Source organism: Botryllus schlosseri, chromosome 5 (assembly GCF_051294905.1).
Source record: "Botryllus schlosseri isolate E-star chromosome 5, Bs_hap1, whole genome shotgun sequence".
Taxonomy (NCBI): Eukaryota; Metazoa; Chordata; class Ascidiacea; order Stolidobranchia; family Styelidae; genus Botryllus; species Botryllus schlosseri.
Window position 1 is genome coordinate 19,697,004 of NC_137240.1, and position 25,110 is coordinate 19,722,113.

At 38.9% G+C, this 25,110-nt stretch overlaps 2 protein-coding genes across 2 annotated transcripts in view; one reads left to right on the forward strand and one right to left on the reverse strand.

Moving 5' to 3' along the window:
- The window catches only part of LOC145439865 (uncharacterized), a 437,408-nt gene that overhangs the window by 383,648 nt on the left and 28,650 nt on the right, over positions 1-25,110 (reverse strand). The window lies entirely within an intron of this gene.
- The window catches only part of LOC145439831 (uncharacterized), a 47,368-nt gene continuing 26,095 nt past the window's right edge, over positions 3,838-25,110 (forward strand). The window contains exons 1-4 of the mRNA XM_080317467.1: positions 3,838-3,989; positions 10,334-10,455; positions 11,959-12,075; positions 16,802-25,080. Coding sequence (XP_080173593.1) covers positions 23,844-25,080 — 1,237 coding nt within the window. The 5' untranslated portion in view covers positions 3,838-3,989; positions 10,334-10,455; positions 11,959-12,075; positions 16,802-23,843. The remainder of the gene's footprint in view (positions 3,990-10,333; positions 10,456-11,958; positions 12,076-16,801; positions 25,081-25,110) is intronic.

Here is a 25,110-nt window from a genome sequence, read left to right on the forward strand (position 1 = left end):
AAATGATGAAATACGTTCAAATGTCCGGAAATTTGAAGGCGTAAAGCAGGGGTCGGGAACGTTTTTCGACCAAAGAGCATATTGACCAAATATTTCCAATTGTGACTCCCAGAGAGCAATACATATCAGTCAACTGCTACGTCACAATTAAAAATTCGTGACGTTTTGGTAGCACTCGTAGTGATTCGTAGTATGCGCAATATTTTTCTGTACACATGCGTAGGTGGAGCCGAACATGGTCATTACAGCAGTACAAACTAGGGTGGAGTGAAAATAACTTCCGCGCATCTATGTCTCCGCATCTGTTATAGTGCAACTCATCGTAAATACCTTAGAATTTATCATCAATGATATTATCCAAATGAAATTTGCTCGCTGATTCCGAAAATATAAATATTGATCGACTTCTAAAGTATTCGGCTTAACATAACACTGCACACATTTACGGCGGATCTAGCAAACTGCTTACGTTACTAATCAAGAACTTGGATAGCGATGGCATTGTATTTAATTTGAATTTGTAATTGCTAATGTCACTTCCAAGGAAGTTTATTTAACGGCATGGTTCAGGAACACAATGTGTATGTGAAAACTGCATTGTCCTACATTACAATGAGCGTCGTCATGTCAAGGTATCAATCAAGATCGTGCAGTTCAGGATTCAAGGCATGCGATTGCGGGTAGAACGAATTCGCCAGTGGCGTTAGTCGTCGACGTGACAGTAACTTAAATTTGAGGAATTTGAAAAGGATGGGGGTGCGAACCCGTAACCACTGGAAATGGCGTCGCGACCATAAAAGGTTGGAAACCACCGGATGTGCAAACTGCTGGTGAGGACCGGGATTTAGGGTCATAAATAGTAGGAATGGTGCGAACCCCTGATAGGTTCAGGTTCGTGTGAACGCGAACGTGAACCAATATGACGTGACGTCATATTTCTAATTCCAACCCTACATATCAGTGAAGTGATATATAAATGCACACGATATCTAGTGACGACTCAGGCCGTAATATCGAAGTACATGCCGACGTCCTAAATGTCACAAAATGTATCAACTGAAGCAATCAAATGCCTCAATAATCCCATGAAATCAATATCTTCTGTCGATTTGTCAAAAATTTCGACGAGGGCTTGCAAGGGAATATAAGCTTACGCCTTAACTGCCGAGGCCAGGCCGGACAATGTATTCGGAGTCTGACGATTACGACATTGATATTGAGCAGCATGTAAAACGAGTTTCTATACTTGCTACCGACATCACCCCACAAAGCAAGGTATGCGGTAGCCAACACACTAATCGCACAGATTAGGTTTTTATGATTTAATAAACACACCAAATCGAGATGGATTCCGTACACCTGTTAGATTTTTTACATTAGTATTACGTATTCTTTATATCAATTTCAATGATTGGTTGCATAAGCACCATTCGCTGACTATGTATACTGTATTTCGTTCTTGATGTTGCGTGATTGTGGGTCAAGCTCACAGCAGAGAGACGCTAAATATTCACAAACGGAAAACTGAATATCTCGAGCAAACTTTTGTAACAATAAAGCATGTCAAATTTTTGAGAGTGGCAAGGAGTTTTTTATGCTACCAACGCCTTGCGTAGAGTAGTCTGTAGTTGAAATGCAAAGAGTTTAAACTAAAGATGCAATAATGACGTGATCAATTGTACTACAAGACAAAGGTTCACAGTGTAGAACCTGTACAAAGGTTCGTTTGTGAACGTGAACCTCTAAATTTTGGCGGTTAACACACAGAACGCGTACGTGAACCTCGCGTTCTTACCATCCCTAATAAATAGTTTTATTCGTGTGACATGAACAATTATGTTCCCTGCATTTTCAAAGTCGTCATTTCCACCAGGTCTACCGATCAAGAGGACTGAGAAAGGATAAAAAAAAATTTGTGATAAAAACCAGCATTATCCATTATGCACTTGCAGCATGCAAACTTATGCAGCAGAGACCTACAGTCTCTATACCAGGGGTCACCAAACTTTTTGCAACCATAAGCTACTTCTTGGGTACTGATTAAAGCGACGGGCTACCATTTACTCCCGCCGTTACCAGTACCAGACTGAATTTCCGCTTTGATATTCATAGCATTGGGCAGGAATCACATTGCGCTAAGCCTTTTAAGAGAGTCTTTTAAATCAAAACATCTCATTGCAACTAGCTGGCCAATAAGAGTTTCTCAGAAATCATGAATTACTTCGCACCATGTTGGTATAAATTATACAATAACAGTCAACTCAAATTTTAACATAAAACATGTCGCACTTTAGACCGGACATCATGTTATCTGTTTCTATATCAGTCAATGGGAATCCTGGCATTGCATGCATTAGTGAGGCGTGTTCTGAGTTAGTTTTTGATGAAGTTCATGTCAAAAAAGGCTGATTCAGAACGATAAGTTGAACCCAACACGCTTGCAACCTTCATAGCTGCTGCGCAATGCGCATGTGCATACACCATTGCACTTCTCCGCGTCAACAAGGCACCAAAAGTTTGCTGCAACCTGGTGGGCTTTGAGGTGGTGGTATTTCGCAGTGTTAAAATTTCAATCTGCAACTGTTCAGCATCCAGACACGACAGATTGCATTATACCGGAGAGCAACAACGATCACAGAAAGTTAGAAAGATGGTACTAAACTGCGTTGAGTATAAGAGAAACAAGCAGTGTCAAAAGATGCGATACGTAATGGGCATACGGCAGATATTGAAAATCTGCTAGTACTTCACGTCTATCTGCTACCAAATAGTAATGTTATTTACTACTTCGGCATTTTCCTGGAAGTCGAGCTACCCTAACGGAACCCCCCGCCATTTCCAGAAGACCGTGAATAGCATTCCGTCATGTCGCCCGTATGGGCAGTGCGCCGTATCCTACGTCTTCGACATCATGTGATTCTCTATTACATGTTGTTATGGTATATTACTAATTGTAATTGAAGATATTTGATATCATCATTTTAAGTGTTTATATATATTATATATGTATTGTCATTCGTAAGTTACATGTTAGTGTGATTTAAACAAGAAATCAATCAATATATATATATATATATTTATTTAAAAGCTCACTGGTATAATCTGACGAATGTTGGTGAATGCTGCTATTCGGTCTATTTTTAGAACAGTTTCGCGGTCTACTCATCCGGTCATCGCTGGCTACCTGGGGATAGCCCGGAGAAATCGTGGAGAAATTCAGTGGAGAAATTCGTTAACTATATTTTCAAATAGAGTATGTTGTTATCGGGATGTTCTGTATATCGCTCAAGAGATCTCCCTCACGGTCGGATATAGAATTTGGCAAACTGATAAAACCTTTGCCGTCTATGAAGCATTTGATATGATTGATAAAGCAGGGCGACATGAAGGAAAAGCCTTCAAAGTTTTAGATTGCACGGGTTCTGTTATACACAGTAAGCCAGCTTAATCTAGTCGTGTGATGGATTTGACTGTTCAGCGAACTGGAATTTATCATTTTCAGATATATGAATTACGTCAAGTAGACTGTTGCAGAGAGCTAGTTATCCATTGCTATCGCGGCGTTACATTGTGATTGTTCAATTTCTATGTATTAAAACTTGACACTTTCTATAGAAGTGACTCTATATGGTCTACCTGGACGCTACCGGCGTCGAACGCATCAACTTTTGAAAACGCCTTCTGTTTTCTTTTATGGATTTGCTACGCCCGTCTATTAATTAAATGAGCCAACGCCGATTCGCTATTTTCAATTTCCTTTCCGCTTGTGGTAACATGAATAAATCTTATTGGTATATGCTTTACTCACTCCTTAACATTTTGTCCTGTTCAGGTACTGCTACGCTGCAAAATCGTTTAATCCTGCGACTCGCAGGGTGGCTCTTCAGAATAGGCGTTCAATTCCGGATTGAAGTAATTGGCGAACTGATCATAGACGGTCAGTGACAAAGTACTGCTACATTTTTCCTCTACTTGCAGTGCTTACTCAGGTGAATCTAATTTGGCGCTACGTCTATTGCTACTTCGTAATGTTATGTAACTTACTTTTCGCTATTTACAGTTTTTAGTAGAACCACAACGTCGTGTTCTTTCAATGAGAGAGTAAGGGTGTATGAGAGAGAGAGCAGAATTTTCGTCGTTTTCTCCGCGAAATAGATATACACTACAGTGAGAATTATCTTTTAGCGAAAGTATCATTTAGGTAACGGGTGGTGTGGTTCGTTTCACGCCGCATTGTCGCCCATGTGACATGTTTCATCACAGTAAATATTTTTAAGTAAAAATTCTGAAACCATATATGGTATCGTAATCTCGCAGCACAAGGCCCGTCCTATGTCGTATCTGGAAAAGGGGTCATTGACTTTTGAACCTTAGGTCATATGTCTTGATTGAAGCTTACTGGGCAGAAGACATGAAATATATATTCTGCGTTTCGAAAATTCTCTTTGTGTTTCTTTTTTTATACATGGTATCATTACTTGGAGTTCTAATTGATTTCAGTTTGGAGCTTACTGCAGTAGTACCTCTATTTTACGGATAGAAAATGCATTGTAGCCTAAAATACAGGAGTGGTAAATCAGTGGGCCACAGGAGTATTTTGAGGCGGGCCGCAGAGCTATTTGGGAATGGTAGATTTAGTAAAAGCTTAGTTATATTTGTTGTGCTATTCACTCAAAACATATATTCACATTGTCAAATTACTTAGACTACATGAAGCAGTTCCGTCGACTCTGGTTAGACGTAGCGACATATATAGAGTCACAATGTACAAGTTGAAAATGAGAGCGGTAACGGCGTCTGCCATCCCCTGGCTACACGCAAGCCTATATGATGACAACCTACGGCTAACAGCAATGAAAATAATTAATTTCGATTATATAATAACTGAAAGTTAATGCGGAAGTAACCATCAAGTATTCCGGCAGGGCCATAGTTCCTATGCCGTCTAAAACGTTGTGTATTAAACTGCGCCTGAATTGTATTTGATGTAGATTTATACTACTCCTGTGGGTCGTATCATTGTAACACATAAATAGTCATAATCGCAATTTATTATCAATTATCAACTTTATGCTGAAGTATACGGTACCACAACAATGAATCGTAGTTGATGATTTAGCCCAGCGCACTTATCTTTGGAGTCGCTCTAAAAATATCCGTCCTTTAAATCATTGTGCATAATGTAATAGGGAATGGATTAACTGTATCATTAGATCGAATATTTTGACATCGCAATTTCAGCAGATAAGACTTATGAACAATCACAGCTTGCATAACATCAATTTTTTGTCCACTTATCTTTAGTATCCCGTTCACCGAAATCACGGTAGCCTAATAATTGTTTGTAACTTGCCTACAATCGTTTCGCTATCACAGTTACATTTATTTCCCACAATTTTGGCACTTAACCCCAATCACGCGAACTGAGTTCGTGGATACGAGGATTAGATCATTGTGTTTCGCGACGTGCGTTGAGCAGCGGAAGGCCATAATGTACATCAGAGTTTTACGGGTTACCAGGGCCGTAACTGACAACCCGAACTCCTCCTAATGGGGGGAGGGGTGCTCAAAGGGAGCCTAAAATTTTGTTCATCAGTTTTATCCGTTGATGTGACCGAATTCTAATGCTATGGAAAGAAATTTATGCATCGTTGTACGCTAAGTACAAAGAGTTCTTATTCACCCCCTAAAGGTGTTTTTTTGAAGCCAGGGCGTCACGAATATTCAATTGGGAGGTCAGGGGAGAATGGCATTCACCATAGAAAATATAGGGTCAATTAAGCTCTTTTGACCAAACAACTTGAAAAACACATTTTTTAAAGGCATTTGTTTAAAACATGTTTTTAAATAGTATATTCATATTGAAATGAATATACTATTTAATTGTATATTGAAGTTCTGTACCTCCAAGAAGCTCTTCAAAACATGTTTTAAACAAAGTATTATAAATACCCATTTATTTTGAATGCAACCCTAAGTGTCGACTGCATATTCCACCGGACTCGTTAGCGACTGAAAAGAATTTCCTTATTTGAGTGTCTAAATTTAATTAATGTACTCTGTACTGTTTCATTCTATCATCATTATCAATCGGCGTTTTCATCTGTCTGTTTCTCTTCGATAGAAGAGTGCGGGCCCAGTTCTCTACACCTTGCGCACAGCTCAGTATCCGGCTTTCGTTCGTTCATGAGAGCCTATTTATGACTGATTTTCACTACTACATAGTTCTTGAGTAAATTTAAAGCCAGTCAATCCTACTTCTATCAAAAATAGATTTAGGTAGCTGTTAAAAGCACTACTTCTGCTCATACCTGAGTAGATCTTTTCGTCAATACTTCTAATTCTATACTTAGCAGCTTTCTTGACTAATTTGCCTGCCTATGATTCGGATATATGTGAGGGATTCTAATATACTAATTCAGGCAGCTCAGTAAATATACCGGGGAAGAAATTAGTCGGCACTGGGCACTATCCAGATGTACGGTCTTAACAAACATGCGAGGGTTTCGCACTTATACACATTGGCTCACGAGTAGATGAGTAGATAGAAAATGCATGGTGTGATAGTGATTACCCTGACGTACTACATTCTTACATCCACCTGATGTGCCCAAAGGTTAAAGAATATTATCTTATAGTTTTTACAAGCATAATTTCAGGGCATCGCTGCAATTGCTCAAGTACAGTAGCAATATGTAATATTACGACTTTCATATCAACTGTGCAAAAATTTCCAAAGAGTGCCACGACTTAAGATTACGTATAGACCTACAAATAATTTCTACAGAGTCAGTAAATAACAGCCGTGTCGGTACAAAACTTGTTTTGAAATTGCAAGACATGTTTCGCGGTGTCAAAATCGTCAATAACTATGGCACAAGTAAGTAGCCTATAGGTGAATTTCACCCGTAAGAGTATAATTCTCGGATCTATGTAGCTGGGTTATAACAATTTTATTCGTGGATATAATGCAAATCGATTTTAAACACACTGTCGATACTTGGAAATGGGTAGTATTGCTAAATAAAACTTGAAGTATATAGGCCCAGTCGAAAAACACATGACCACTCGAAGAGCTGTTGTCAGTAAAAACTAGTGCTGCTATACTTTGTTAGAGCGCTCATGTGGTTTTCCCTAGATGTAGCCTACCAAATAATAGATAAGAGACTCTAACTTTGCGGTAATTCTACTTCTTCGCCACATATTTTTATTCGCTTACGTCTCCTAATTCGCAATCTGGCTATCACATCGCACAACTGCTGACTAAAGAACATCAACGCTCGCATCAAATGGCTGATGTAAATTTTTATATGTAGGGCCTATATGCATTTTCCATACTTTACAGCCCTGCTCATCCTTTATCCGACTAAGATTACTAAATAGATTCGGTGTATAGCGTGAGCTGAGTTTTATAAGTTTCGCGTAGTATAAACCTTCAAATTGTGCATCATTTCTAAAAAGGTTGACAAGCACTGGAATCGGATAATTCTGGGATTTTCAACCGGTAGACCATACGGAGCATTTTGAAGTTTGCCACAAAGGTATTCAAGATAATTATAAAGTTGAAGAACAGTTTGGCCTAATTGTTATGGTTATTCTAACCAAAGTGTATCAAGTTCTCCAAATTTATTCTGGTCTCATATTGTGAGATGAATTTGAAATACTAAAATGATTTGTCGGTGCTACGTATCTGTAACAAGTGAACCGTCGCGGTTGAGAAAAAACGAGTACCTGACTGATACTAATCTGAGTCGTATAACAACCTTCAGGTAGGGCATTATACTTCGGTTCATTATGGCGTCCTAAAAGGGCGACTGGCTCGGGAATTTCAACTAAAGTACGCCTTCGAGAACGCGACAATAATATTGTCAGATACACATCACGAAAAATACTTTTGTTTTTCCTCAAAATGACAAACTATTTCATCACGCTTTCTAACCATGGTGCGGGTTGGTCACAGAAATGTCCTACCTACTGTCCATTGATATTCATAGGCTTGCGCCACATGTTTGGAATGCTGCGATACGAGCAGTCGAGGCTTCAAGGCTCTAACCACAGGAAGAAAGTACTGAAAGTAGCCTATATTTCACGTTGACAAAAAAGTATATTTTGGTACTCGAAAATGTCGACTATCGAGATCGCTACCCGAACACTACCCGACTCGAATCGAATCATTACAATCGATACTCGACTCGGCTTCAAGTATTCAAATGTCCATGCCCAGCCCTTATAACCCACGGTTAACCTGACAAAGTTTAGAGATTTTGGCCCTTATTTGACATACACAGCTACCGCAGACCTGCGTTATTTCTCGTGAACCTCGAACGGTGTTCGTCACTGACTAATCGGGGTTACGGATATTCCATTTCACTCTTACGAGAAATACGGGCATGGTTTCTGGTATGAGGGATGGCGAGAACCCCTGAAAGGTTCACCCGCGCGAACGTGAACCTATGACGTCACGTGACGTCTTATTGCTAATTCCAACCCTATATTCCCGTATAGTAATACATCAACGGACATGATAACCAGCGACAACTTAGGCCATATTATGCCACAATGCTGTAGTACACGACGACTTTTAAAATGTCACCCAACGCATCAGCTGGAACAATCAGATGCTATCGTAATTCCGCAAAATCAATATCTTCCTTGGCTTTGCCAACGCAATTTCAACGAGAATTCGGCTAGTACGGACTGATATATTCTTAAGAGTGAAACATCGGTTTCTATACTTGCGCCAGATATTATCTTAAAAACAATTTATACAGCAAACACCCCAATCGGACGGATTTCATATCAAGATAGATCCCGTACGCCTGATTGATTTTTAACATTAGACATCGATGATGCATTCTTTATATCAATTTCGTTGATGTAAATCAGTCCTTCTTCACCTTTTTTCGTCCAGCGATCCTTTTCGGAAATTGCCATGGTCTCTCCTACCTCCATATTTCAAGGACTGTAGTGAAAGCAATTGGGGCGACCTAGAAAACTGGTCGGCGTATTCGAGTTGCGACTTTACTAGGGGAAATATTTCGCGTTAGAATAGCGCGCAATAACCATACACCACTAATTAACTATTTAATAAATGTATGTGTTACAGTCGGGATCAAATCAAAGTTGTTATAATGACAATCGGTTCGGACTCATACGTATCGGGGACGAGCCTAATGTACACATTCTAATTTCAGAGTCCATCTCTGCGATTGGCAATACGGGGAATGTGATTGTATATTGGGTTTTGTTTCATGGCTTATTTGTGCAACTATATATATATATCAAATCAACAGAAAACGTGGTGGAGAACTTCACTCACATTTAATCTAGTTCGCTAAAATATAGGGAATAGGCTACTGCACCCAGTTAAGCTCAAGTTAAGAACCACTTATGTAAAAATAATTGATTGATTGATTGAGTAAGCAAAATTCGCCGACTTATACTACATACATATTTTGTGTGACGGAGGGCAAAGAGCAGAGAGCACTAAAGATCACAAACGTAAAGCTGAATATTCCGAGCAAACTTCCGGGCAAATAATTTTGGAAATTGGCAGGGTGCATGCTCGTTTGGTACTTCATTTCTTTTCATGCTGCCAGCGATATGCGGAGAGTGGTCCGAAGTTGAAATGCAGAGAATTTCAACCAAAGACGTTATAATGACGTGGAAAATTGTAGCACACGAGAACGGCTCACAGTGCAGAACCTATCAAGTTTCGTCTGAGAACGCGAACCTCTTAATTTCTGAGGTTCACACACAGAACGCGAGCGTGAACCTCACTTTCACACCGTCCCTAGTTTTTGCCTTTAGTGGCATAGCGAGACCTAGCAGGTATCGTTACCCACTTACACACTGTGTAACGTTACCCACTTACACACTATATAACGCTAACTCTATTAACTGAGATCGAACATATATTTGAAAGGTGGGCCACGGGATATTTACAATACGGAAAGTGGAACACTGCAATGAAGAGTGGGCTAATTGCTTGATTAGTTTCCCTGCTCCCACTCATCGCGTTCACCTCGTGTTGTTGGAAGCTGAGTTCGGTAGTCGACTTTAAATACCGCAGCTGTAGGCACCGCTTTTTCTGCCGTATATTTTATATATTTTGAATATAAGATTTATCCGAGTGATTTAACGTTAGTTATTTGCGCATTCCGCGGACCTTCAAGAACTAGACATCGATTAGCGTACCATCGTACCAATCATGAAATCCCGCTAGGTATGATTGTTGCTGTATCACATCCTGCTCCCCGTAAGAATTCCAGGAAACGACATTACCTTTTCAGGTTCAATACAGATTTTAAACATTACGCCTGTTAATTTTCAGTATTGCCTGATACATTCAAACCTTTTGCTGCCACGTAATCATTATCATGGCTGAAGGAGGTGAATGGCAATCGTCCGACGTTATTGATATAAGCCCCACATCATCATCATCAGAGCTCGCAGGTAACAAGTTTTGCAATATTCGTACTAACAAAAATTGAAAGTTTCGTTTAAACATGTTTAGGTTGAGGCAAAGCAAGTCCGAATATACATATAAATATTTTTCAGCCGAGAAAAGCAATTACGTCATATACAAATCACCTCTCTTTGAATTGATATAATCAAAAGGAGCAATCTGAATATATTGTATTTATGATGCCATCCAGTTTGAACCATGACATGGCACATGACAGCTGCTCTATTAAATCGAGCGATGTGCAACAAACAAGAGCTAATGCGACTTATGCTTGCGATCGTTGCGAGAAAGAAATTATCCAATTCTAATATTGAACATCGATGAAATCGAAGCGTTATTCTCTTCGTACAGTTGCCATGTTACGAATACTTGAGGATTCGGAGGTCCTAAACACGATAATACGTTTCATAGTCATTGGTTATCAATAATACGTTTTATCTCAAATCCAAAATGCAAGAAGTTGAACAATTGATCATTAATTGAAGAAATATATCATCAAATTTTGGCGTACCTCACAGTAATGCAAGTGTTGCATGAAGCCGCATAAAGTAACCTTGTGCTAGTTTCGGACTGGTTGTTTGTGGAAGCTACTGTGGCTTCAGAATAAAGGTTTGTAAAATTCCGACAGCAAAGTCGCGTTTCGTTCAATGAATACCGAACAATCACAATCAAGTTCGAGGATCCTTAACATGACTTCGCTAATCTAATACCATCAGCAGCATTAAATGAAGATTCCAATATTACGTTTGTACCTGTACCATTGTATTGTACCATTTGTTCTGTACCTCCAAGAAGGGGGGAGGGGGGGTTTCATCACTGCCACAAGGGGGCGTGTCTAAAAAATTTTGGGATCCACTTGTCTAGTTACTAGTACTTCATTTGTCCATAGCAGGCTGAAGACTCAAGAGGTTGCTCTCCATTAATTTGCTCTCTCTATTTTGAATGACTGGCAGTGCTGATTCCAACTTTTACAATAAAAAGTCTCTTGCTGTTTGTCTATGCCATTTCGGGCTCTCGGAACCATGTGTCAAAACGTCATACGTCTTTATACCACATTCATTCACGTTGTTGCTTAGAGCAGAGCTTTGTCTTCCCCAACCCCTGTTCGTGTGTTGTTGAAGATCTTCATCTTCAGGCTGCTATGCTTATATTTGCAGTTGCAATACAATTAGTGGAAGGGACATCCGTCTTTCCATGTATCGCACAAATCAATTGCTTCATCCGTTGCCTAGTGTATGCGTACCAAGCATAGTCTTAAATATGTGCTAACACATAGCGTCGTTGCTGTTGTTGTTTTAGTATTGCTGGTGTTTCGACATCAATGGTTTCTGAGTTTTGACTTATAACACGATCGGCTTTCGTTGTATGCTTTTGCAAGACACCTTTGATCTTGATCCAATGGCGATGAGCATAATAGATAATATGCATTTGTTATCAACCAACGGTTGATACTGAACCAGATCAACTTCAAACGTGTATAATTTTTAAAGAATCTATCACATTGGACAAAGGACAACGCATCGATCAAAGATTCAAAAACAGCCGGCTAAAAGTTGAAGGATGCAACATTGAGTATATCATTGTGAGTTCAAATTTTCCTGACCAAGGTGAGATATTAGCAGTGTTGGGATCAAGTCACTACCTTCGAGTCACGAGTCATCTCGAGTCATTGCAGATTTTGACTCGAGTCAAGTCAAGTCAATCGATTTTCTAAGGTGACTCGAGTCAAGTTAAGTCACTCGATTTTTGGAGGTGACTCGAGTCAAGTCGAGTCAAGTCAAGTCAAGTCACGAGTCAAGTCACAATTCAAGTCAAATTGAATTATCGAAGTAAGAGTGAATATTCAAAGTCATAACATTTTTGCCAGCTGTGTGAAAGACAGATTAATTTGCCATTCATCTTGAATCAAATAACGAATATAAAGTTAAATATACATGCAAAATATCATTGTATCGCACACGCACACGTAGAACCACTAATAAAAGACGTGAGTAACTGTATAGTTACATGCTACAGTCTGTTAATAATGTTATTATCCGCCAAAATAGAGATTCGAATACGAAGCGTCGAGAAGTTCAAACAGATTGATATGGTACAATACGCTACCCAGCTATACATCCGTGAGAATATAAATGCATGAACTATATTCATTCTATTTAAATCATACAAGATGGTTGGTGAAGGTGAGCACTGCGCAATGTAAGCACTGAGCCGTCTAAGAAACAGATATGGACCTACGTTGCTATTAATCTACTTACTACTACGGCAACGTAGGCTGTGATCATTTCGTTTGCGTCCAATATATTTGTGATGTAACAATGGAGGACCAGTGAAACGTACAATAAGTGAATGACTGGATGCACTCACAAGTGTCACCGGCGTATCGCTAACAATCCGAATATACACAATACACATGATACATGGATTTGGTCGACACCGTTTACTTATTGATGACTTGAAATTGACTCGTAAATTTTGCTCCGAGTCACGAGTCAATCCGCTATTCTGAAGCACCGAGTCAAGTCAAGTCAAGTCATTTTTGCAAAGTGACTCGAGTCAAGTCAAGTCATACGAAAAAGTTGACTTGAGTCTGACTCGAGTCAAGTCATGACTCGAGTCATCCCAACACTGGATATTAGTAGATGAAATAAGACGGTTTACATATTAGGAGGAAAACATTGTCCTTCAGAGAGTGTTCCGAAGTTGAAATGAAAAGAATTTTACCCAAAGACACGTTATAATGACGTGAAAATTGTAATACATGAAAAAGGTTCACAGTGCAGAACATACCAATGTTCGTTGGGAACACGAACGTGAGTCTCACGTTCACACCATCACTAGTTCTCTAACCAATACCATATCGATTACGCCGACTATACCGGGTGCATGTTTTTCCGAAGGTTACATTTGATATTTTTTAAAACGCTTTCTAAATCATGTTTCAAACAAAGTGTTGTCAAACTCCATTTGCTTTAAATGCAACACTGTGTGCACACGATAATCAAACCAAAGAATGAAGAAGTTTTGATCAAAAGCCAAAACAAAATTGGACTGGATGTGTGTCGAAAGCGCACATGCACGCGATAATGATAAATACTGACGAGCTGCCACACGAGGATAACAGGCTCTCTTTGCTCCTTCCCATTATATCATGAAGCCCGTATTATCTTAGTTCATGACATATTGTACGTTTACTTACCATTGTTAGTTATGTGGATTATGTCAGATTCGATGAGAGATGATTTTCAGTAATTTTATTTTCTATGTTGTTTCGGAATAAACGAGACGTTCTTGATGGTAGAATATCTTTCATCCGATACATTCCTCTATACGTTCGATTCGTTTATGATATCTTGGTGTTCCATTCGCGGTTATTATACCTATTCGGGACTGTGTAGTAGGGATGGTGTGAACGTGAGGTTCGCGTTCGCGTTCTGTGTGTGAACCAGAGGTGGTCAAAGTAGTCAAGAAATCTACTCAAGAAGAAGTAGAAGTAGCGGCAAAAAAAATCTACTGAAGTACGAGTAGAAGTACTTCTTCCATAAGCCACCTAGAACTACTTGAAGTAGAAGTAGAATCAACTGATTTTAAATCTACTCAAGTAAGTAGTTTTGAAAACAGTCTTAATTCGCTCGCATGGACTGTCAAAAGCTGAGAGCTTGATTCGTATTGATGCTTTCCAGGAAGTATCAATTTTCGAAAGAATAAGCATTCTTTCGCATCATGGGATGCAAATTAGAGTATTGATATGAAAATGCGATATTAACCCTTTGTTTACTAGAAGATCCCGTTTTATAAAATATCATGGCATGGCGCCCTACCCCATATTATAAGACCCCAAGTTTAGGTGAAGATCAATGCGGAGAAGCTGTATCGGATAAGGTTTCAACACTTTGCGCGATTAGTATACGGTAATAACAAATATTGTGGATCGTAAAATTTATATTTAGTGTAGCTAAATAGAGGCAATACTGCACTTGCATTTATGCTTCAACATGTATGTTCTGCAGACAAAAGAACTGAAAGTATGATACTCGGAATTGAAAGTGAAATATAAATACCATTTCTAGAAATCGGAAAATATATTTCATGTCTCTTGTCCATAAAGCTTCAAGCGTGATCTGCTAAAACAGGTGTATCGTTAAAAAAAGCCGGATCTTCCAGATTAGCAGGACACGTCATGGGCTGCTAGATTACGATATGATGGGTAATTGCTAGATTGCGAAACGGTTGTTTCAAAAGTTATGGTGGGCCATATTTACTGTGATGAAATATTTGATATGGGCGACAATGCGGTGTGAGCGGAATCGAGCAATCCGGCACCTAAATAATATTCACTGATACTTTTGCGAAAACATATTTTCCACTCCATAACTACTGTGCGCGAAGCGCAACAAAATGTCTGGGCTTTACTTGACTTTTATGAATATTAAATGTTGGTACTCCGTGAAAACAGCTACGAAATTCCTCAGGCTATTTTTCGTATTGGGGAATAAAACTATTTCTACGTGACAAACTGAAAATAGGGGACATGTTGGTTTATGCGTTCCTGAGTCGACTTTTATCAAAATACACCAACCAAAACTCTGTCAACAAAAGGAGTTCGTGTACCACCTAAAAATAGTACATTGAGCGCTCTCTCATTCACGAAATTTCATGCTGGTGACGTCATATTTTGTGATACGATTGTTGATATACAATGTTCTTTCCAATTCTCTACTAGTTGCTGACGATTACCCCTGACGAGTGTTAGCCGAAAATATTCGGGTTCATTTCAATATGAATATACTGTTCAATCATGCCTACTGTGTAGGTAGTGTAGTCTGGAAGCAGATTTAACTATCTATCGTGGCTAATTATCTTATATTCCTCCGCACTCATGCGTTTAGCTATATATCCAGGCATTCTATTTCAGAGACAAACGACACGTATATGCTTTAACTGAAAGTGGGCTTAAGCCACTGAGGAATTAGTGCATACATAAAGAAAACATACTTGAATATTAAGAAAAAGTATAGGTTTCCCTCACTGAACACCTAATACAATATGATACCTGATTCCTGTTTACTATAATTCGATAAACTAATATATACTTCTCTACCAACAGTAGGGTGGAGTGAAAACTGAAAATTTTTGAGTTTCAAAAAAGGGTCTTGATATGTGGTGCCAAATAGTAAACGAATAAATTCTATCATAATTTTGGGTTCGTACACCCTCTAGTGGTCGTGCAATTTCACCGAACGAGCCAAAAACAGCTAATTTCGCCATATCTTGATCATCACTTACACTAGAAAGTCAGTTTTGGGCTTAAAAGATGCAGAAGCAACATGTTTCTATCTTACTTCAATAGAACTTACTCTTAAAAATGAACAGAAAAAAAGTTATAAGCGAATTTCTGATTTTATAGGTAAAATTAAGCACTGAAGCAGTGGGTAGGATGTCAAAAGCGTGTAGTGATTAATCTTATGACTGAGCAACATACCCTAGCAATTACAATTACTTTTCGAAACTTTCTCAAACAAATGAAACCCCCTCCAAGCATAAATAGGCTTCGGGCATCGAATAGAGACTGCTAAAAGTGTATTTAAAACAGCTTCTATTGGTAGCGCGGCATCACGATATCGGTAAGTTCATAACAACGGCCCTCATGAGATTTCTTACCAAAATGCTTTTTATGCTTGGAGGGGGTTTCATTTGTTTGAGCAAGTTTTGAAAAGTGGTTCTAATGGATATGGTATGTTGCTCAGTCATAAGATCAATCACTACACACTTTTGACATCCTACCCACTGCTTCAGTGCTTAATTTTACCTATAAAATCAGAAATTTGCTTGTAACTTTTATTCTGTTCGTTTTTAAGAGTAAGTTCTGTGGAAGTGAGATAGAAACATGTTGCTTCTGCATCTTTCAAGCCCAAAACTGACTTTCTAGTGTAAGTGATGATCAAGATATGGCGAAATTAGCTGTTTTTGGCTCGTTCGGTGAAATTGCACGACCACTAGAGGGTGTACGAACCCAAAATTATGATAGAATTTATTTGTTTACTATTTGGCACCACGTATCAAGACCTTTTTTAGAAATTCAAAAATTTTCATTTTTCACTCCACCCTAACCAACAGTACCTCTGACTATGGGTATAATAACCATTTACTACTACTTAATTCCCCAGAGTATGACGCAAAAGAACTGTATGCGTAAATTCTATGCAATCAACCAAGTGTTAGAATTAGTGAATATTTTTTTACCATTTGATTGCTTTATGCCGATATCCTGACTTGACCCGCAGTGCTTGTGGCGTTTTCGTTCATCAAATTAAAGAAGCAATTTTATATCAGGTGGAGGTCAAAATGAAAATGAGACCCGAATGAAAAAATTTCGACGAAATATTCGCAAGATCTTTCGACCATCATCATTATCAGGTTGGACAATATATCGATAGATTGTTTATTCATTGTGTTACCATAAATTAATGCTGACAACATAGAAGGGACCACAATATAATCGCAATCGGACCTGATACAGAAAAAAAAATCAAAATGGTTGGTGAGAGCGATTTTATGATAAATCGAGGGCGCTGAGCTCGAAAATGACATTGGTTTCTGCAGATTGGCTCCATCTTTCGAGATATCATCGAATTTAGAAATTTTTATTTTATTTATTTTATCCAAACTAGGCTACATTTTATCCTAACAGCCTATACTAAATGTTTTAGTAGTTTTTGTAGTCTGTACTGAAACCACGAGAATGTGAGAAACGTAAAACACAACGAACGAAACTGTACTGCGTAAATCTATTCTTTTCCATATATCAAACACTAAAATACTCCATTTATTCGTATTTTCATATGATTCTGCTAATATAATGTGATTTGTGACAATAAGCTTCCTATACCGATCAATGTGCTTGAAGTGAACAACAAATAGCAGTAATTCGGTAAAAAAATAAGTATGCCTGAACCTACAAAAAGACGACAATTTGGAAACACAAACGAAATAAACAAGCAAGTAATAATTTTGTTGGCTAATGATTATTCACATCTTCTGGCACAAATAAATCAATATCGAGATGTGGAATAATGAAGTTCCTAGATGCAACTCCTGTTATTAACTCGAATTAGTTTGAAGTCATCTGCAGGAAAGTCCTCTTGTACGATTTTGATGGGGACAGATTCACAATAGGCACATGACAGTATTCAGTCATAATGTAAGCATCGCAACTATCTCGATACTTCTTTTCCATTTATTTGATTTATATGAGAAACCTTCCACCTCGTTCCTCACTCATATGTCCTGTTTTTTTTGGGAAAGCATTGATACTGAACTTTTTTGCTCGTGCTTATCGTTGTTCCAAGAACGTCCGTGAACAACACCTCCACGTTATCCCCAATCCCCATAGTTTTTTTTTTGTCGTTTCAACACAAGTCAAGACCTCCGTTGTTTAGCTGATCTCGGCGTTGGTTGAGGAGTCAGCATTAATGGATTTTCTGCAGCATATACTATTGCCATCTACATCTTGTACTAGATCCTATATCGTAGCATCTTTCGAAATCAGATCTGGCAGGGACGTAAAGCAGCAACTGGAATTTCAGGGAGCGGGTAATTGACTATAAAGCAGAGTCAATGTTGAGGAAGTGCTATGACTTTTGTTTTTATTCCAACCTCACATCTCATTCATGTAAAAAGTATCAATTATCATGGTGGCTCTTCGGCTCGCACAAAACTACGGGGATTACAAATTGCATTATTTAGACTTTACGTTTCGATCCACAATCGCGAGGTTTTAGCTTAATGCTGGCGGGACGTTTACGGTGCCTTGCGTTTATCTTGATCTCTCAACATAATACCAATGTACTCCTTGTAAGTGCACTTGGTTGCATTTCACATATTGAATCGCTTCATGTTCAACGTGTTCTTGTAACATACGTAGCAAAAGAAATCTAGGTCATTGCAACACTTTCTCTCTCTAGCTATCACTCAACTTTTAACATACTTAATAAAAACAACCATGAACGGAAATTTCGGAAAATGATAGCAAGGGACAGTATCCAATATTAAAAAGCGTCGAAAAGCGTGTTAAATTTGAGCCCACTAATAATCGGTGATGAGATAAGAGTCATTTGACTGTTTTCGTAGCTTAAATGAGGGGGGTGTTGATTGAAGTAATCTGTCGGAAAAATAGCCTCTACATGATAATTTCCAGGATAAAACTAACTATTGCTTTATTAGTGCACCACAACGCACATGTTGCTACTACATGAGAGATGATATAAACGAACCTAAGCCCATATACACCTCCTCAATCGCGAGTTAACCTATATTACCCACAATCGTACTACTTTCCATGGCATATGTAGGAAGGTGCAATATCTCAAAAAAAAAGAGAGCCAATTCGGCAAAAGTAATGCCATTTTCGGACTCAGCGCCGTTGATATACCCCTGCATCGATCTCCCATCATTATTTTTGAAAAATATATTTTTTTGTTTCCCTGTGTAATAATTGACGGGAACTTTGAAATTTATCCCTTCTCTACGGAACAACATTACGCTTCAGTGATAAGTAGGGCGATTTTGTTTCGACCTAAATAATCAACTTTTGACTTTTTTTGACCTAAAGAAACTGAATTTTGACCAAATTTTAACCTAACGTATGTAAATTAGGTGTTTTCCCACATAGTGTTAAAATTGTACCACACACGAGTTATATACAACACGCAGGATCGTTGAAGTACAATGAAAAGTATGGATACGAAAATCGCACAGCAATCACGGACTAATTATATCATTATTTACGATCAAAAGATGATCTAGCAATTTCAATCTGCCAAAGCAATGGTTCTCAACCTTTTTTACCTCCTGGCATCCTCCAAAATGGAAAAATAGTTCGTGGCAACTTATACCATATCAATGTTTAGTCTCGTATTCCGATTGGCGTGTCCAACAAATGTCATCACTTGTTGCCAAGTTTCAATATGGCCGCCTAGTCACCGCAGGTGAGCTGAGCAGTTGGATTACCGGCAATACATAGCACCCTAGGGCCTACCCTCCCATACGTCGCTGATATAGGCTACTATTATGACTTCAAGAAATGCTAGTCAGAATTTGGATGTTGTTCAATTTTATATTTCGACAGTACCGAACTTTAGCTCATTTTCTCCGGGCACCCCTAAGCAGTCCAGTTGGCACCCAAGGTGCCACGGCACAGCAATTGAGAACCTCTGTGCTAAAGCATGCAGTCTGAGATTCTCCAAGAACGCTGTTCTTTTTCGCCTATATGTTTTTTGACCAAAGGCCCGTATCTTTTAGACCCTCTTTCTTCTACGTGGCGTTTCATCACTAATAACCTTGATAAAGACGATCTGGAAACGAGTGCACTCGAATTAAGTCAGTTGTTACGCCATTCACAATGAGCCAGAATATGGGATTGAGTTGTTTGTTGCAAAATGTTTTGTTGTATCAGTTTTAGACATGACTTCGTCTAGTGGACGTGGATGTAAAAACAAAGCTTATGCTTTGTTTGTAAAGTTTGCCTATAAAACTTATATCCGAAATCCTCTTGGTGACCAAGACAAGAAATAGTCGCCTCATGTTGTGTATCATAACTATAAGGACTTTATGGTTCGGCCCTTCGGGGTTGGGCAAAGGAAAAGGAAACGAACTGCATTATGAAATTTCCTTCGTTTTTGCGGGAACTCCATGTGACTGACTGACTGACCCGGTCAAAACGAAGGTAGTTGGTAAGTAAAATAGGCAGAAGAAATATATCCTATCCAAGCATCGATCAGCCATTCGACCTAGCCTACTTCATAGTCTGAATAAGAACTTCCATTCCCGATTTTAGTATAGTTTCCCCCTGATGTCAAAAAGGCGAAGAGGATGAACAGGGAAACCATTACGGTTTCAATGTGAAGGATTTTCTAACGGTGCCAGTGATTAAGTAATGCAGTAATTTATTCATTTTTCAGCAGTTTAGCCAAGCAGAAATGAATGTATTGGCTCGTAATTTTAGTCCGTTTATAAAGCAGCAGGTGTAGCCTACTCACCTCCGGTCTGCAAGAAGAACATGTACACTTGACAGCTCTGTGTAAAAATTTATTTTATCCTAATGTGAGATCATGTCTTTTGTAAAATTTCTTTTCTGAAGAGAAGCAGATTCGTTACTGTCACGATAGTACTGGTCTGATCACGCAGCAAGGTGTTGCCTGTTACGATACGACACAATGTATACATGTATACAATATACAATATATACAATACAATACAATACAATATATACAATATACAATGTATATATATCTCTACGCATAGCCTTAAATATGTTATTTTTCACCAGGGGTTCTTAAGCATGGGCCCGTCAACCCCTTGGGGATACGAAGCACCAAATCAGGGGGTACAAGATGCATTGTGGAATTTGACCTATACGCTATCTAGAGCCTAAAACTAACAAAAAAGTGAATATATCATTGGCCGAATTATTTAACTCAGAAGTTTTCTGCGCGCTAGGCGCGATTTCATGTTTATGATCGTGTAGGTATCATCAGAAGTTGTGTTGAAAAGGGGGGTACGAGAAATTTTATGACAAGCTCGACTGGTACAAGCGCTAAAAGGTTAATAAACACTGCTCTATACAATCACAATCTTCGCGGAAGAGCATTCGTTCGTCATTCGTCTGTAGTGACTATGGCAAGTTTTGTTGCACCAGAATCGTGAGAAAGTTGTACTTAATTTTAACAAAACTTGCAGTAAAAAGTTGAATTGGTGCACAAGTTTTTTTTATATATATAATCATTAGAGTATGAGATACCAGAATGGTTCCGTAGTATAACCCAGCAGCTACCACAATATTATATTATTTCGCCCCTTAAAGCTGGCTGGTACATTTAAATTAGATTATGATTCAAAGATAAAATACCATTAGGAGTGAAAGTAACTATCGGGCCGAGGGTTGGACCTTAGAGTTACACAATCTATCTCAAAAAGACTTTACTTCGAAAAACCAGACACAACCTGTTTCCGTTTGTGCAGGCTTGCCCAAAAGCCAAGTCATACTTCCACTTTTGATTTAGTTCGGGCACTATCGTGTTGGATCGGGTCGTTGAACTTGTAACTTGCAAGCCAGTAGCGTCATATGCGTCTATAGATAACTTTGATAAGCAGCTAGTCCATCACATAGCTCTTTGGTATACAAATCAAAGAGAATAAAACCATAGTAGAAATAGTTTTATATTGAGCTTATTTTTAATTCACTCCTTAAAACATCATACTACCCAAATTTGGAGTGTTTAGTGAGCTGCTGGAAGCTGTAAAAAACTTGCAAAAACTTGCCCTAGTGACGACATAAACATCCAAGCTTAATGAGGACATTGTATCATTTGTGTAGACCAGGGGTGTCATAGTCAAACAGCGCCGCGGGCCGGATTCGAACCCTCGGATTGCTCGCGAGTCGGACCAGTCAAATTTTTCCAAAATTATACCTCAAAATCGATGCCCTTGTTTTACAAGCATACGTACATAATAGTATATTGCGTCATATTACGGACCATAGGGGTTCTATTCAAGTAACAACTTAATTTGCAAACAACAGGCTATAAACGACCATGCAAGTTGGCATATTAGTATGCTACTTTCGCTTTAGTATATTGAGTTGTGATGTATTCAAGAGATTTAACTGCAGGCGAGGAATTTGGAATTTGGTTCATTATTAGTAAACCACCATTCGAGTCTTCCTGCATGTTGGGACCTGTTCAGTCAGAAGTCATACAGCAATGCGGCTACTGATATTTGAATTAAATTTTGTGTAACTATATATTCTTCAGCATGTAACCTGCATATAACGGTTTCTCATTGGCGTTTTCCCTTCTGTGAATATAACTACTTTTCGGTTTATTTTTCCATAAAAGGTTGCACTTTTAGTCTTTTAGCCTTTTAGGAATAAGATGTCAACGTCAGAGATATATTCGTAATCGTGACTAGAGTGACCACAACACCGGATTCGCATGGTAATAATGTGGCCTATGAACATACTCGACATTTGTGCTCTTAAGGGATTGTGTACTAAAAATCTCAAATTTGTTGGAAATGTGCTGGATAATACAAGCATTTTACAATCTACTGAGAATTGCATCGTTGGCCGAATGAAATCGTCTGGCGGGCCGGATACGGCCCGCGGGTCGTATGTTTGACACCCCTGCTGTTGACCAATGGTTCTCAACCGCGGGTTCACGAAACCCCTAAATTTGCAAAATGGTTGATAACTTGGTATTTGTATTGATTCAAATTAGTGAAATCATTATGCAGTTTCGCATCGAAACTGCTAAATCTTCAGGACTCACATCAACAGGCTGTCTAAGATGTAACACATTTTAATTGTCAAATTGCCAATGGCTCACTGATTCTAACATATTCCGGGTTTGTTGGGGTTTGCGAAAAAAAGTTGGAGTAGAGGTCAAGCGAGGTGACCTCGATATGTTTGCAAAAATCTCATCACTATTCCAGAATAACTTCAAGATCAACTGCTATATAGGAATTACTAGGCTGGACGTTATATGTTCATTAAAAATTATGTTTCTCAATTTAGGTGTCATATATATGTTACTGTTGTGGTATTTGTGGTGTTTGTCGAGCACAACGGTCATTTACACCCGACCGATTTCTTCATTTTTATTCCGTAGCTGCCGACTTGTAGCACTGCCCACTTTTGAACTTTTATAAAACACCGCTTACACGGATGATAAATGTTGCGATCATACCCAAAGCTGTCGGCGGAAGCGTTACGCGTTATTATTACATTCGCCACCACCTATCCCTGTGGAAATATACATTTCCTGCACTCGTTCATATCAAATCGAAGACACGGATTTTCAAGACATGATTTCATATGTCAAAAATGCAGCTACAGAATTCGCTTTGAACTAATCAAAGTCTACGCAATTAATACACACATGTATGATGCTATTCTCAAGAAAGGACATTTTGTTGCTGTTTATCACTAGACTGCAGTTTATTTTTGCACCAGAGAGATGTCGCTCGCACGATAATTGAGTTAAATTTTAACCAACACTCCAGGGGTTCAAGGGGTTCAATAACGGTCCAAAAGGGGTACGGGAAGATGAAAAGGTTGAGAACCACTGGGCTATTGCATTTTATTGGCTGATCAACCGCGAATAAGAATTTTCACGATCACGGCTGTTTATTGTTCACTCTATAAAGGGATTCACTAAAAACTGACAATATGACAAATTAGGAAATTCTGATATATTTTTTCGCAGGTAGATTAGTAGAAAGTATCAACGCCAATACCCACCAAGAAGCGGCCTTGGGTATTCGCGAAGCCTTCAGGAATGAGAACCTTCGCGAACCAAACTTTGTAGTGTTTCCACAGATGAGGAAAGTGGACGTTGGTGACTATTACAAGGGGCGTCATGAAAAAAACGGATATAAAAGTGATACGATCACGTTTGAAGAGGTAATGTCAACAATTCTAGAGAAAGACGATTCTTCAGACTCTGTAGGGTTCACTGCTATAGTTGCATCAGCGGGATCGGGTAAAACCACTCTCACGCGTAGAATAGCTCAGGAATCCCTTGAAAAGTTTCCTGTGAAAGAAGGCAGTGAAAAGGTGTCGCTCAAAAAAAGAAAACAGAAAATGGTGCATTATATAGAAGTCAAAGAAATCAAAGAGCAGGAGTCTATAAAAACGTCCCGGTTTCTCTTTGGCGGTCTTTACAAAAGTAAATCTGATGAGGATCAGGCTTTCAAATGGTTGGTGCGACACCAATCGGATGCAATTTTAATTTTTGACGGTCTTGATCAAGCAAGATGGGATTTCGTGGAGGGTGAAATCCAAAAGATAAAGCCATATGACAAAGCAAGTACTTCGGTCATCATGTACAACATTCTAGCTCGCAATTTACTTCCTCGTGTCAAGATATTCGTAGCATCACGTGAATTCAAAATTTCGGAGTTACCAGCGAAGGCCCGGCCCAAGGATATCATTGCTCTGCACGGTCTTACACCACAGGACGCGCGTAAGCTATTTGTCTTTCTACTCAAGGATAATGGCGCGGAGCTGTGGAGTAGAATCGAAATCATGTCCCCACGATTACTTCATTTAGTTTGCGTTCCTGTTTTCCTAATGCTCGCAGCTGTTCTGATGGGGAGGGATCCAAATAGACCTCCTCCAAATACAGTTACAGAACTTTATGACCGAATTATTTCAGTTCTTCCAGGTGTAGAAAATATTCGTAACCGCGAAAACATTCGTCGGATTATCCACAAACTGAAAGCAGTGTCATTTCACGGTATGGAGAAAGGAATGGTCACTTTCAAAAAAACCGACTTTAGCAAATTTGGACTTGACGCCTTTGAAGTACAGGATTTAATGACGAAGGTTCCGGATAGCAATATTCTCAGTCATCATTTGATGGAAGGCGATTTCAAGTTCTACTTCTGTCATCAGAGCTTTCAAGAATTCCTTGCCGCGAGCTTCGTAGCGGAAATGGATCTTCATGAATTTTCTCGTTTCGACGAAAAATATCGCGGCGAAGAAAGATGGTCCGTCGTTCGGCGATTCTTGGCTGGCATTGTCTTCTCAAAATCATCGAATGACTTTCAAAAAGGTTAGCCTTCATCATTGCTAGCCTGCCAAA